This window comes from Neofelis nebulosa, chromosome 12, assembly GCF_028018385.1.
Source record: "Neofelis nebulosa isolate mNeoNeb1 chromosome 12, mNeoNeb1.pri, whole genome shotgun sequence".
NCBI lineage: Eukaryota > Metazoa > Chordata > Mammalia > Carnivora > Felidae > Neofelis > Neofelis nebulosa.
Window position 1 is genome coordinate 92,651,754 of NC_080793.1, and position 15,604 is coordinate 92,667,357.

General features: G+C 56.2%; 1 protein-coding gene across 5 annotated transcripts in view; it reads left to right on the plus strand.

Moving 5' to 3' along the window:
- Nucleotides 1-15,604, plus strand: part of SHC3 (SHC adaptor protein 3) — a 103,550-nt gene that overhangs the window by 60,791 nt on the left and 27,155 nt on the right. For all 5 annotated transcript variants that reach the window (XM_058695890.1, XM_058695892.1, XM_058695891.1 and 2 more), the window contains 4 exons: nt 1,310-1,429; nt 4,170-4,223; nt 9,435-9,486; nt 14,178-14,304. In XM_058695890.1, the coding sequence (XP_058551873.1) occupies nt 1,310-1,429; nt 4,170-4,223; nt 9,435-9,486; nt 14,178-14,304 (353 nt within the window). The remainder of the gene's footprint in view (nt 1-1,309; nt 1,430-4,169; nt 4,224-9,434; nt 9,487-14,177; nt 14,305-15,604) is intronic.

Sequence of the window (15,604 nt, forward strand, 5' to 3'; positions counted from 1 at the left end):
AAACTGAGGCACAGAGATGTGGGTAGGGGTAGGCTGGGCTCAGGCACATGTCACCCGGCTCCAGGGACTATACATTCAACCTTGGGTTTGACTTTTTCACTCTGGAGATGGTTAGATGGCCAGGGAGAAAGTGGATTAAGAGAAAGCTCAGAAAACCTCTCTGGTTAGAAGTCTGGCAGGTACAGAACTAAATAGCCACTGTCAGGACTGTCTGTGCCCGGACTCTATTGCTCTGTCGTGAGGCGTTACCTCTGATGTCCCCGAATCCGTCCTGGGGCTGAGGTTTGCAGGCAGGTGGCCGGCTTGTTGACACCCCCTGCCCTGGGTGGGTTTTGTCATTATAGCTCGGGGACATCCACGAAGCCGTAAGGCAGCTGGGTTTCAGGCAGAGAACTTTGAATCTTGACTGTCACGTAGGGTCACTAGGAGGAGGTGTGAGGACAGAGCTAGGGAGCGTCCTCTTTCAGAGCCCGGGGAGGGTGGCAGAAACAAGGCTGATGGCCTCGGGTATGACTTAATCAGAATCTCGGGGGGACGGGGCCCAGGCCTCTCTATTTGTAAACAGCTCTGTCAGATTAAAAACGGCTTAAGAACCAGCGGTAATTAGCGTATCAAAAGAGGGCGTGTTCTAATCTGACAGGGAAGATGGCTTGGGGGCCCTGGGCCCAGATACAAGTGTTGGCCTTTGGGGGTTGGGGGGGCGGCGGGCAGGGATGGCTGGTGGGGAAACACAGTCCTTTGGGCCCCGTGCCAAGGATTTTAACTGAGCTGAGCCCGGTGGTCCGTCCCTGTGCCGGGCCGTCCGTGTGAGCACCGGCCTGGAGGACGTTCCGGCCCAAGGCTGCCAGCAGTGAGCAGTCTCGAGACTCCACGGGATGTTCATCGGCCCCTCGAGCCGCACCCTGCTCCTCTGGCTCTGCCAGTTTAGTTCCCGGGGGGCTGGAACCAGTATCTGAGCCTGGAAGCTGTGAGCACTGGCCCGTGGCCCTTTCCTGGGCTTACGAGTGACAGGAGACTCATCCCCACGGGAGCTGCCTGCACACAGACGGTGCTGACGCCCGAGGGTCCTCCCCCGTGTGCACATGACGTGTTTATGACGTGTTTGTGGCTGCCTGTTGCGAGTCCCAGAATCCGTGTGCTCCTGTTGGATCCCGCCTACCGGCTCCTTCGTGGCACAGCCTCCTTCACGTGGCCAGTGAGGGCGGGAAGGTGGGGGCTTGGGGGTGCAGCAGACGGGAACAACAGAGAGGCTGTGACAGCGCGGCCTCTCCGGAATCGGAAGCTAAAATCTGGCCGCTTGATTTCACAGCCTCCCAGCAAAATGCTGTCCAGCATCTTGGGCAAGAGCAACCTCCAGTTTGCGGGCATGAACATCTCCCTGACCGTGTCCACCGCCAGCCTGAACCTGCGGACGCCCGACTCCAAACAGGTCTGTAGGCGCCCGGGCCCCCTTGGGTGTTTTGCAAGGTTGCCTGCTCTGCTGGGTCTGGCAGAGAACATTTGTCTAAAATCTTTACTAGCCTGCAAACTTTGGCCCCTTTGAACGGTTGCCCACAGAATGATAGGTAGAATTGGTTTTCTTGGAATCTGCTGCAAATTACCGTTTTTTTTTTTTAAGGGTAACGTCCAAAGGCATTGAGGGACTTGCAGTGTAGAAGCAGGTGCATGTGTTTGCCACGGACTCCTCATCTCCTTGCCCGTCTTTCATTTCCTTTTACACCGTATTTCTTGGACTCCGCAGCCCACGTCTCATTTCCTCATTTTGTCATCCTTGAAGTGGATGGCACCTCGTGGTTTAATGGGCCAGATTTTTTCTGTCTTAGCGGTTTCTCATCTGGAGCCACTCGCGGTTGACGGCGTCCTAGGTCGCTGCACGCGGCATACGGGAGGGAGTCCGCCCGGTGCGGGACGTCTGCCGCTCGCCGGCCGAGGCCGCACGGCGGTGGCGATCGTTGGGGCGGGTTCCGTGTGTGATGCTGGCCTCTCGGCAGCGTGTGTCTTAGGTCTCTCGGGCCTCAGTTCCGTCCACTGGAACAGTGGGTGTCTCAGTGGCTGTCCTGGGTACCGGCAGGTGAAGACGCCCAGACGCGTAAAAGGGCGTGTTCCCCGTGCAGCCCGGGGCTCCGTTGCCGGTGGCCTGAGCTGGACATGGGATGCGTCCCCACGGGGAGAGAGATGGGCCACCCGCACACCTCTGACTCTGGCCGTGTTCCCGGGGGTGCCTGGGGTTACCTTTGCGTTGCCAAATATATTTATATTTATTGACTTCGGTGTTCCCCAGGTCAGCGAGTGGCACCACCTCCTACTCCATTCCTACTCCATTCCTCCTACTCCATTCCTCACTTGCCTGACAGATAATCCCTGTCTTTTCACGTTGGTCCTTCCGACGGGTGGGGTGGGGGTGGGTTAGGAAGGTTCAGCAGGCTCTGCCTTTCTCTGGGGCCCTCTCAGGGCTGAGCACCTGTGACCCCGGGCTGCAAGGCGGGACCCCTCTGCCCTGCACCACATGCCCATATCCACTGTCACGCAGTGTGGCCGTTGCTGTTATGTTTCTAGGGATCCTCAGGCCGTGGCCCTCAATTCTGTGGGATACACGTCCCGATCCTTGCCTATTACACCTCATTCCCCCCTTAAGAAAAACAAACAAACTCAGGAGGATTGGAAGGGACGTGGCCGTGCTGGGGTTGGGGGCTGGTTGGCTGTGTCCTCACTGTTTGTGGAGCATGGGTGTGGGGCTGGGCTCAGGAGCGGGGGACACCCTCTGGGACGATAGGAACACGGGCCGGGACGGTGGGCGCCAGCCCCCGCTCACGCCCCTGGCTGTCCCGTGGCGGCCTGGCTGTTGCAAATTAGGAGGAGTCCTGGCCGGACACTGCCCTCCCCCGTGCAGAGCAACCGTGAAAGTCCCGGCCGCTCTCCTCTGCCGAGCGTTCCTCGAACCTCCCTTGGCCAAAAACACCTGCTCGAGATTCACCGGCTCAAAACTCCATTTAATCTCCCATCTTTTCCGAAGGTCTGAGATACAATGATACAGCAACAGCCACACGTCGTGACCAAATAGGATTTCTGCTTTTTCTCCTCAATTATAATACCTGCTTCAGTTTCCAAACTCCAGTATGAGGGCTGTCTTATAAGCAAAAACTAAGCAGAAATCAACACCTTTTCAAAGTTTATCCTCGTGTGGGGATTGCTGGTGCTTTGCTGCCCTCCTGGGAGCCCCCTGCCCCGGGGCTGGAGGCAGGAAGCTTCCAGAAGGCTGCAAGCGGCCGCTGGCAGCTGGATCTGGCCGGGTTGGTACAGGCTCCAGAGCGGCTTCCTTGTTTCCATCCATTTATATGCTCAGGTCTTTCTAGATCGCGAGTGGTTTTGCACATGCCATTTTGGCATTTTAGAACGAATGGTTTTCTCCCAGTTCAGACACAGGTTTGCTTCGAGCGTCTCGGGAGCACAGTCGGGAAGCTCCTCGCATGGTGGGATTTCACCTCCGTTAATTTCCGACTGCCCGCCACCAAAGGCCTGAGGGGCTGTGCGGGAATAAACCTGGTGATGGTGTGATGGAGATGGGGCCACTGTTTCCACCCCGGAATTCAATTCAAGGTCATTCCATTGTCTTTGACATTATAAAAATAGCATGGGAAACTTACGTCGCAGCTTAAATTTAGGGCAGCTTCTAATTTACTGTCTACTGAATTCCGCTGCCGTTTGTAAAGCTAATGGAAATTTCCGGGTTTAATACTGACTTGGAATGTCCTCCCTGGCCTTTGCATCGATGGAACCGGTCGCAAGAGTGCCTGGGACACAGCAGAAATAGCACCAGTGACCTGTTTCCGTGTGGGGGTGAGACCCTTTCCTTCTCTGAGAGGGAAGGTCGTTAGGACCCCCGTTAGCTGTGGTCCTTCAGCCTCGGGCTTCCCATCTGTGAAACGGGCGGCCGTGGTTCCTCCCTCAAGGGTTGCCTCAAGGGAGCTCATTGAGTGAGCAGCTCAAGTGTGGGGAAAGCCCACCGGCGGTCAGCTGGTGTGACGACTTCCATCCCTTTATTTGCGCCGGGTACCAGTTTTGCGGATTCTCAGGAAACCTCGTCGTATCGCCTGCCGACAAACGGTGGCTTTTCCAGGACGTGGGGCGGGCACTAACGACGTGTCTCCTTTCTTGTCCTGGGCCTGCAGATCATCGCCAACCACCACATGCAGTCCATCTCGTTCGCCTCCGGGGGAGACCCGGTAAGTGCCCGGGGCTGCTTTCCCTTGCTCTCGTTGGGACTTTTCCAGAAGGGGCCTTCCTCCCAGGGGTGAGTTCTAGGGCACGATCGGGAAAGGTAACTGTGATGACAGCTCTCCCCCCACCTGGTTCCGTAAGCCCTTCTCGACCACCATTAGTTCTCGCTCCATTAGCCCAAAGCGGTCAAAAATCCTCCAAGTACTGGCTTTCTGAAGAGGTCCTGGGACCGCGCCCCAGTGTCAGCCGTCAGGCGCCCCGTCTGATGACTGTGGGTCACTGTGGGTCCTGCTTCGTTCCTTTTTTCTCTTGGGCTCCGGCAGGGCCCTTCGGTTTCGCGGTTGAAGTCTACGCGAAGCCTGTGAGTTGACTTAGTCTGGTTTATTCATAGATGTTTGAAATTGGAATTTTTCTACCCACATTTAATGTTGTAGTCTTACTGGTTTGCTTTGCCAGCAGGGAGGGAGTGCAGGGAGAGAGAGAGAAAGGGAGAGAGAGGGGGCAAGGCAGAATGGGAATGTTCTATTTTTGCATTGCTGCTTTTATTAAGAAGGTCACAAGGTAATTCACTCCTCACGTTTGGTCAAGATGGCGTCAGTGCTCATTTTCAGCGTCATGAGAGGCAGGACCCACAAACCCCTTGCTCCCCCTCCCCCTCCTCACCTCTCTCCTCCCCCTCCTCCTCCTCCCTTTCCATTCTCCTCCTCCCCCCTCCTTCTCCTCTCCTCCCCTCCTCCTCTCCTCCCCCTCTTCCCTTTCTGCTCTTCCCGCTCTTCCCCCTCCTCCTCCCCCACCCCCCCCCACCCCACCCCCGCCCCCAGCAGAGCCAGACCCACACACACTAACTGCTGCTCACTGTTGCTGGCCAGCCCTTGGAAACAGCTTGCAGGCAGGAAACTATCTCCAGGGAAGAAGAGCCAGTCAGCCCTTGGAACCGTGAGGGAGAAAACACCCGCCCCCAAGACCGCCCTCATACCATTTCTCATTGGTCCGGGCCACGTTTTCACCAGTCTGGGGAAGTGTTTAAAAATTAGGACGGCCGAGTGAGTGTTTTCTTGAAGCTACATTTACTCAAAAAGAAAAATTGTTCTATATCCTGGCATGATGTCCTTTTGCTGTCGAATAAGTCTTTTATAATAAAACAATGAGGCTTAGAAGTGGTGTTTTTGTTGTTATTGCTGTTTCGTTATGTGCAAGTTTCCGGGTCCAGGGCAGCCGGAGTAGCCGGTGTGGTGCGGAGATCCCGTCCTGGTCTGGCCGGGAAGGGGGTATTTCCCAGGCTGTGAGGACTTCGTGTGTCTTTCCCGGCCTGCTCCCTCTACCTGGGGAACTGCTTTTGCTTGCTGCTGGCTCATGAACAGCAAGTCGAGCGGGTGGGCGCTTTCCACTGCTGGCTCTCATCTCGACATCTCTAAAGGCTGGTGGAGTCACGGCCCCCGGTGTCTCGGCTGCAGACAGCCCACGCCCCCCGCCTCTGCCCCAGTTCCTGCAGCTGCCCCCCTCTCCCCCAAGGAGGCGTCAAGCCCAGCCAGACCCTTGGGCCAAGGGCATTGGCAGGAGAGGGATTCGGCCACCCTGCACGTGGTTCCTTGCCCTTATACCCCCGCCTGACCAAGAGAATATGGCAAAGCACCCTTGGACCACCCTCAGCACCTCCACTGACTCACGCTCTCTTCCTTTAGGGTCTAGTCCTCAAAATCTCTCCCCGTGGTTTCCTCTTTTCCTTCCCCTCCCCTCCTTTACTTCCCCTCCAATCCCTTAATCTCTTACATTTTGTCATAAAGCGAAAGACCTCACTGAGACATACATTTAGCAAGTGGGAGTCTGCCACTAGAGATTGTATCTCGAGGGACAGGTGCACCTGCTGTGTACCTGCACGCACACCTGTCCTCACGCCTCCACCTGTGTCTGTACGTGGCTCCAGTCAACTCGCAGAGGCGTCTCACCGCTGGCCCCGTGTGATGCTCGTAGCCATAGTTTCCGAAATTTGGGAGGTAACCCAGCTTGCAAAATAAAAGGAAGAAACAGTACGTACCCGCAGTGACAGATTCTTCCAAGAACTTGTCTCAAACCTCAACTTAATGATGCTATGAGCGGACCTACAGAGACGGAAGGCTCAGGAAGCCAAGGACACAGGCTTCTGTTCAAATTGTCCTGTTCTCCAGGGTGCACACAGGTCTGCGAGCCTCAAATTTCCTCACCTCCTTGCTTTTAAAAAAGAAAAAGGAAGCACTGGGTGCTTTTAAGCTTTTTATATTTTTTTCTTATTTGTTTCTGATGCATAAAACGTCACGATACCAGGGGACAGGAAACCTGGTCAGTTCCTATTTTAACCAAGCCCAAATGCATGTTCGCATTGTGCGTGGGTTCCCGTTCCGCACTGGCTTGTAACCATTATAATTGGAAGATGTTTCAATAAAACTAGCAATCCCAGGTTCGATCCCTTGTTCTGGTGCTCAGTGTGTAACTACTCACTGCTTTGTGCTCTAGTTGACCCAGTAAGAAAATGGTGTTCTGAAGTATCAACTAAGACAGGCTGAAAAACACTGTTAATCCAAAATCCCCCCAAAATATGCCCTGTAATCATAATCTGCTGTGATTACCAGTGTTCACAGGCCACCAGAAGGGGGTCAGGGTGCCGGCCAGGCTCAGAAAGGTTTGGGGGGTGGCAACAGGGTCGTAGGACGGGCAGCAGGCAGCCCCATCTGTGGAACTTGGTGTTCTGTGTGACTGGATGATGTCTAGAACAACGTTCTGAACACCAATACACTCCCCTAGCGTGCCAGACAATGATCAACATTGGCTTTAGAAGAGTTCTGTCCTGGCTTGACCCTAAACCATCTGAGGGACAGGACACATGTCATGTCTCTTTCCTGGCCTTCCTTCCCCAGAGCAGCGTTTCTCAGACTGGAGTAAGAATTTAAGAAGAAGAATTTCTTTGTGTGTGCCACTAGTGTTGACTCAAATTAATTTTGTCATCCAAACATGCACAAAAATAAATCAAGTATACATTCCTTGGGTTCATATGTCCTATTGAACTGTAAGCCCCGATCACGTTTGAAAGTTTAATCCTGATAAACACAGTAAAGCCAGAAACATTCAAAGTGACAGGAATTTACCGGGATGGGTGGTTTTGCTGACGCCACCCAGATCTCTGCTCTCAGAGGGACTCTCGAACCGGCCGCCACGGTGCGGAATCTTTCAAGGTCAGCATCTCTTTACTACGTCAGGCGCCTGGGTGACTCAGTCCTTCCACTAATTTATTCTGTTGAAGTAAGCACTTCAGTGATGCATCGTTGTGTACAAATGTGACGTTAATTGCTTGAGTTGGGGCAAAAGCATCTAGTCTGAGTGTTCTTTTTTCTCGAATTCTTTAAAAACCTGGCATCTGTAATGTTGGAAACCCAACTGACAACCTTGTCGCTGACATTGCAACGCAGAACCGATGACGCAGTGGTCATTCAGATGGTCCCGGATAGTCTTGTATTAATTTGTAAGATTATTATGGCAACTAAAACACGAAGTTAGAAAGAAAGTCTGGTCACATCTCAAACACTGGAGAATATTCCTGACCAGCCCTAGAATTCCACGGAGCTCGGACGGAGAGACGCCGGTGCTGTCCTAGGACCCTTCCAATGCTGTCATCTCCTGAGTCCACAGAAAGCGTCCGTGACTACAAGCTGGAGTCCTTACTTGGCTGTTAGCTTCATATTCTGACCAGATCTTCCTTGATGGAAATGACTGGAAACTGGGTTGATGGTCTGTTTTTCACCCCCCTTCCCAGCTCAGGGAGTATACCAGCAGAAGGTGCCTAAGGAGGAGCATGGAACAGGGTAGACGGGCAGCATACTGGAGGGACCCTTGGTGGCAACCAGTCATGTCAAAACCCGCTGGAGGGCCCTCCTCCTCCTCCTCAGACCCAGCGGGTCGCTGTGAGTTCTGGGAAACCATGTACCACGTATGGAAAAGCACCCTGTGCCTGGTGCTTCCTGCTGGGGCGCTCAGTAATCATTGCATGTCCCCAGGCTCCCAGTCGTCCCCTCTCCCATCGGAGGGTTTTCCTGGAGCACGGCAGAGAGAGAAGGGGTCATCCCCTGCCCACGGAGAGTAGTAATGAAGGCAGTCACGACACAGAATCTTCTGGATGCTGAAAACCTGGAGCTCATCTGTAATGTTGGAGCCCTTTGAAGCAATGACATTTGGGAGAAATCTGCAATGACAGGGTGAGCCTTTACCGGTCGCCCCCCCTGAGACTTTACAAATGTTGAGAATGTCAGCTTTGCAGGGAACGTCTGTTCTGCTTTCCAGAATGAAGAGAATGATTGGTTCCTCTGCCTGTTTAGAGGCGGCCCAGCCTACGTCTGAGGACAGAGCCTCCTCCGTGCACGGATCAGATGAGGCCGCCACGCAGACTCGGATTTCACCCGGAACAGCCAGGCTACTACTCAGAGCTCATATGTGTGAAACATCTTAAAAGATTAAAGTTACTACTTATTTCCGAGAAGAAAAGAACCATCACATGTCATCCACCCAGGAAGGTGTTCCCAACCAACCTTTGAACGTCTGCTTCTGGTTTCCGCATGGCTACTAGACCAGCAGACCAGCTACTAGACCAGCTACGAGACCGGCTGGAAACTTGTCAGAAATGCACATTTTGGGGCCTCCCCTCAGACCCACAGAATCCGAAGCCCCAAGGCGACACCCAGCAGCCTGTGTCTCCACAAGCCCGTTGTGGGACTCTGATGCCAGCTTGGACTGACGACCGCTGATTCAGGCAGAGCTCAGGACAGTGGCTGTCAGCCTTGACTCACAGTAGAACCTTCTGGAGAGCTTCAAACCGTCCTGAGGCCTCACGGCCTCCGGTCCAGCAAGGGCGGATTATCCGGGAGCTGGGACTCGGGCAGCAGTGCGTTCAGAGCTCCTGGGGGGATCCGCCGTGCAGAGAACGGGGTGCCCGTCACACGGCCGTGGCCCAGAGCGTGGGCACAGACAGGCGGTGTCTGCACCAGAGCCTCAGGCCCCACCCTGGACCCGCCGAGTCAGAACCTGCACTTCACAAGGTCCGGAGACTCCTGGCCGCTGTAGTGTGAGAAATACCGTCCTTCTGGGCTGTCCCTTGGGAGCGTTAGATGCCTGGGCTGGGTTGCGTAGTGTATGTCTGGCTGTGCTGTCTTGCTCGTGGTTAGTGACTTGGATGCCTCGTTTTTCTCTGACAGGACACAACCGACTACGTTGCATACGTAGCTAAGGACCCTGTTAACCGCAGAGGTAAGCAATGCTCGACTCCTACAGTCTCTCACTCGTGCGCGGTCAGGCTGAACACTGGACGCCAGGTGCTCCCCCTGGTCCCACCCCCTCCGCCAGCACAACCCGTGTGTCCCGCCGTGCCGTTAACGGGAATTGAGGGCTGCCCGCCTTCTCGGTGGGGGCAGGAGACACCGGGCGGCCAGGGGCCTGAGACACCCACCTGCACGCAGGGAGTGCGGCTTGGAGCACGTGACCTGCACCTGTGGCTCCCGTTCGTGCCCTGAAAGCGGCCTCGGCCACACCTGGAATGCTGTGTCCCCCCCCCCACCGCCCGGCCCCAGCCCCACCGCCAACCACGTCACCCCGAGAAGCCTATGCTGCCCTGAGCAGTCCACGCTCACGTGCCATCCACTCGCACCCCACAAAGCTGCCAGGGCCCCAGACGAGGCTGGAAATGGGGGATGTGGGGCATTCACGAGCTTTCCATCCTCATGGGCCCTTTATTCCTAGACCTCCACACTCACCACCCTGTTCCTTTTATCATGTACAAAACCGAAGCCCCACCATGGGCGCCGGCAGCCCGGGCGGATGGGCTGACCACAGGTGAGTGCTACCCTTGGATACTGACGCACCCCGTGACCCCAGCTTAGAACTCGCTGACGAAGATCGCCAGGGGGTGTCGATAGCAATACAAAGCACTGGCTCCCCTCTCCTCCCACCCTCCACCCCAGGTACCGACTGTTAAGATTTTCTAGTTTGCTTTACGGGACTTTTTATCCACATACGTACACGTATATTCTTTTCTTTTAAAATGTCAGTGCACGTGAGATCTTAGCATGCTGTCGTGCCCTCCCCCCGGTACTGTGTCTTGGACACAGAGAACGGGTTGACTGTCCGTGAGGTGGTGCCATGTGGTGAGACTTGTCCCCCAGGTGCACCGACCCCCCCGGGGTCCGCATACAGATGTTTTCACTGTTGTGCGGCCCGACCTGGAGGCGTTTGCAGAGAGGTTAGATGGTTGATAGGTCAGTGAACCTTGCAAATCAGAAACCAGTCTGGCTGTAAAGATTTGGTCCTCCCCACGGCCGCCTCCTGCCCCACGCTGGTACTCGGTGGCGTGGCGGGACCGCTTTCCTTCCTCAGAGTCACAGACGATGACATCATACAGTGTTAGCACTTATTCTCCCCCAGATGCGCGGGTGTCTGGGGGGCGAGGGGGACCCCGCAAATGAAGCGCCATGTCCTGGATTATGACTGCCACGTTGTCAGTCCTGAACCAGAGTGGGGGTGTTCACAGAGTTCTGAGGGTAGACAGGAAGGGGGCATGGGTGGTCTTGAGCCAAGGACTGTCCCTGAAACCCCTGGCTAACACGTGGAGCCCACCCCGTCTTGACCTTGCAGCGACTTTCATGTGATGACTGTGGATAACCAGTGCTCGGCTGGGTGAGGGCGGCAGGCTGGCAGTTCCACGCAAGCCCGTCCTTCCAGTGGGAGGCAGTTTGATCGGTCCACGAGGGCTCCCATACAGAACTCTGTACGGCGGTGGCTGAAAATGACAGAAGCTGTTGTCTCACGTTTCTGGAGGCTGGAGACCTGAGAGCAAGACACTGCCAGGGCCGCGCTGCATCTGAAGCCTGGGGCAGGGACCCCGCCTGCCTCTCCCAGCTCCTGGCGGTGCTCTGGCCGTCTGGGCGTCCTGGCTTGTGGCCATGTGGCTCCAGTGGCCCATCTTCATGCCGCCTTCTGCTCCGAGCATGGCTGTGTCTTCATGTGGGCACCTTCTTATAAGGTGTGCGGTTATCCGGGGTTAGGGCCTGCCGTCCGCCAGCCCGCCCTCACTTCAACCGTGGTTAAGTTCCTGCCACTCCGATGGATTCCCCAGATGACAGACCAGTGTTGGCTGGAAGCCGTGCTTGAGTTCAGAGGGTCTGTGCCTCCCTTCTAGGAGGCCATTACTGTTCAGCCTTCCTCCCAAGGGGTGAGGATTGTCGGTTTGCCGTGAAGAAGGGACGGTGGTTGCTGTTCCTGGGGCATTTTCTAGTTGGGTAAGACCCCCAGATGTCCAAGGGGCCCTTACCAGTCCCCGGTTGGCGGAGACGGCGGCCGCGTGCCGTGGGGGCATCACTCACCTGTGCTGGCGGAACAGGTGACCCGCAGACGCCGTGGGGACAGCATCAGGTGGACGGAGACCCCAGCCCGCAGCCCGCAGTTGTCAGAGGGCTGGGCTATGGTGCAGGCTCTGGACGTGTTTGGAGCCAATGGGGAAACTGCGAGCTGGTGTCCCGATGGTGACTTCTGACCAGCAGCATTTGCTGTGTGTGGAAGACACGTGGGGCTGGCCCGTCTGAGGGAACATGCCGTCCCCCTGCCCCCCCCCCCCCGCCTGTATGATTACGGGGGCCATAGTGCGTGTTGCTCCCGAGTGCCCTCTGTGACGCGGCCCGAGGACGTCTCCTCCCTCGTGAGGCCAGCAGCTCAGAGGCGTGAGCGGTTCTCCTTAGAGCGACCTTGTTTATTGGTCTGAGGGGTGGGGGAGACGACGTGGGCACACGAGCCCCACCCCGAGACCGCCCACCCTGTAACAGGAGGGCCAGTTTCCCCCAGAAGGGGCGGAACGAAGAACGGTCCCGTTTTGTGGCCCTCACGTCCGTTTTGGGCCACATTTTAGGTTTTACGACGTATTTGAGTCTTCACGGCACCACAGCTCTGTACGTGCCTCTCAGTGGTCTGCTCCTTCATGGCCCCTGAGTGACGCCCCCAGCTCTGCCCCCTCCTCAGGGGCGGTCACCGTTGGCGAGGGCCTCACCGTTCCTGTATGTGCCCAGTCATGCCGGTGAGGGGGTGAAGGGAAAAGACTGTTGCGATGCTCTCAGAGAAAACAGCAGCCCCGGAGACCCTCACCCCAGAGTTCGTTTTGGATTTCGAGTGCAGTTTGGAACAGAGAGGCCCCGGGAAAGACCTTCGGACCCCAGCCCTCAGACAGTGTTTTCTCAGGGCACCAAGGACTGCAGGTGCCAGAGCCGGGAGGGAGACGTGATTTAATTCTGCGGCTACAGCCTCTGCCGCCCCCGGTTTCTGACCGCCAGGACTCGACCCTCGGCGGGACAGGGTGCCTGCTTCTGCCGCGGCCCTGTGTCTTCCAGTTCTCAGGAAGCAGGCTTCCAGCTCCCTGCTGTGTAGATAGGAGCGATCGGGCAGCCCCCTGCCGAAACCCGTTTTTCCTTCACTGCAGCTGCTGTATCTCTTTTCAGAAGGACAATGAGCTGCACACTGTTGGCCCTTCCCGTCTCTACTCTTCCCGAAGCACCGACCAGGCAGCCCTCGGCTGGTCCCCCTCGGGGGTGGGCGTGCGTGGCTGCAAACAGGCAGGGGGGGCGCTGGGGGTCTTCCCCTCCCTCCTGCCTAGACTCCGGCCTCCTTACTAGCTGGAGGGACACTGCCACCCGTACTGCTTAATGCACGACCCTGCAGCTCTAACAGCTGTGTCATGTGGGCTCGCCCTGTGCCTCCGGGCTGGTGTTTAATAAACTAAAATAATATCGATAATCAGTAGTAAAAACACAGCCGGGCATCTGTCTCCTTGGGACAAACCTCTTGGCCATCCCCAGTGCTCCCAAGGGCTCGCGCTGCGATCCAGAGCCTCAGAACGTGCTTTTCCCTGGGTCCCCAGGGTGCTCCCCTGCAGCCCGGGGGACAGGAAGCCCGCGGACCTTGGGGCTGGTGGCCGCCGTCCGCGTGGGCTCCACGGTGCCCTGCTGGCTTCGTGCGGCAGGAGGGCGGTTTGGTGTGCCTCCCCCGAGGGTTTCTTTCCCCGTCGTTAGTAACACGATGGGGCAGCGCGGGTCACACAGGGAGGCCTGGGGTTCCCGGGGGCATGCAGACATGGATCTGGGAGGAGACCTCGTACTTCTCGGGGAGCAGAGCGGGCCCTCTGCCCCTGTAGCCTCTTCTCTGGCGGCTCTGCACCGATTGTGCCGCAGCTTGGCCTCCGGGACGGCGTGCCCTCGTGGGACAGTGAGTGCCTGTCGCAAAGCCGCTGGGAGCTGCTCCAGGCCCCCTGAGGCCTGCCCTCCCCCCCACATCGGGCCACAGGAGCCCAGCTGTGATCTGCTCTTTAGCACAAGCTGCTTGTCTGGGAACCTGTGCCAACAGCCAGCCCCACATTCGAGAGGCGCCCTGGCATGTGGTGGGGGGTCCCCGTGAATTAACATCCCCTGAAACTCCTCTTTTGAGGGGTTCTTACTGTTCCGAGTTGCCGCATTCGGTGAGGCCGCTTGACTCCCACGAGGAAGTGAGCGGACAGCCACGGAGTGGCTCAGGCGTCCCTCAGCAGGAGCCGGGTTGGGACCGTTGTCCAGGCTCAGGGGGCCGGAGGGGGACCCGTTCCTTCTTACTGCCACCTTCTTTATCACGATGTTTCCTTGCAAACCCTGTTTCTCTGTTGAACTCTGAGTTGGTATTTCGTAGACGGTTAAGAAATTGTTTACCATTTTGAAATTTAAAAATTTTAAATGTACTTGCAAAGAGGACCTTTGGTGTTAGAGAGCAGAGCCCTTAAGAAATGCATCCCCGCGGTGACGCTTCGTGGCCGTGGCCCAGGGATCGGGCTGTGGGTGGAGCTGCCGGGACAGGGAGTGGGGGACGGGGGCACCTCCCCAGCGGGAGCCTGGCGGCCCAGCGTCTCTAACAGGCCTGTACGTTTGCTCTCCCAGCGTGTCACATTCTGGAGTGCTGCGACGGGCTGGCCCAGGATGTCATTGGCTCCATCGGACAGGCCTTTGAACTCCGCTTTAAGCAGTATTTGCAATGTCCTTCCAAGGTCCCCGCTTTCCATGACCGGTGAGTAGCGCTGTGACCCCCCGTGCGCGGGCCTTCCCGCGTTCTATGGGCTTTCGTCTGAGAATGTCTCAAAGGAGAAACCACGAGACGGCCTCCGTGAAGTGTGGTCTGGACAGACGTGGTCGGTCACGGGGCTCCTGGCTCAGGTGCACCTGGCGGGTCTGGGCCGGGGCTTGGGAGACCCACCGTCGGAAGGAAGCCCATGGATGGCTGAGGCCCCGAACGTTGGGGAAAACATTTTCTAGAAACTGTAGAGACAGTAGCCAAGGTCACGGAAACGCACTGTAATACCTTCCTGCCGTGTCCTCTGCAACCAAGTGAGATTTCCACGTGTCGCCTCCGTGAGTCCTCTTCTCACAGGTGGGATATGTCCCCCATCCGTGCCACTGTGGTCAGCGCGGTCCTAACTCTGGGCCCTTCCGTGAAACCCTGAGCTGGGTAGCCTGAGGACCCAAAGCCTCCTGTAGCCCTGGGCACGCCTGCCCCTTGGCCAGGATGAATCAGCAGCATTCTCTTTAAAAGGGAACAGCATTCTCGCTTTTAAAAAAAAAAAATTTTTTAGGGGCGCCTGGGTGGCTCAGTCGGTTAAGCGTCCGACTTCAGCCAGGTCACGATCTCGCGGTCCGTGAGTTCGAGCCCCGCGTCGGGCTCTGGGCCGATGGCTCGGAGCCTGGAGCCTGTTTCCGATTCTGTGTCTCCCTCTCTCTCTGCCCCTCCCCCGTTCATGCTATGTCTCTCTCTGTCCCAAAAATAAATAAAAAACGTTGGAAAAAAAAATTTTAATTTTTATTTACTTATTTTGACAGAGAGAAAGAAGAGGGAGGGGCAGAGAGAGAGAGAGAGAGAGGCACAGAATCCCAAGCAGCCACCGCACTGTCAGTGCAGAGCTCAACACAGGGCTCGAACTCACAAACCGTGAGATCGTGACCTAGGCTGAAGTTGGATGCTTAACCGACTGAGCCACCCAATGGACGGTTGTTGTTTTACGTGTTCTGTGAAATAGTTCATACAAATACAAATTGTAAAACAACCTTCAGGATCTAGCATTGAGTTTCCTTCAGACATAAGAATATTCCATGCAGCATAAAGCGTTAAAAGAAAGCCAATGTGGGGGCGTATCAATAGTCTGTCCTTGATCGGACTTGCATAATGAAAGCCTCTTCTAAAGAAATTTTTTTTTTTTCAACGTTTTTTATTTAGTTTTTGGGACAGAGAGAGACAGAGCATGAACGGGGGAGGGGCAGAGAGAGAGGGAGACACAGAATCGGAAACAGGCTCCAGGCTCCGAGCCATTGGCCCA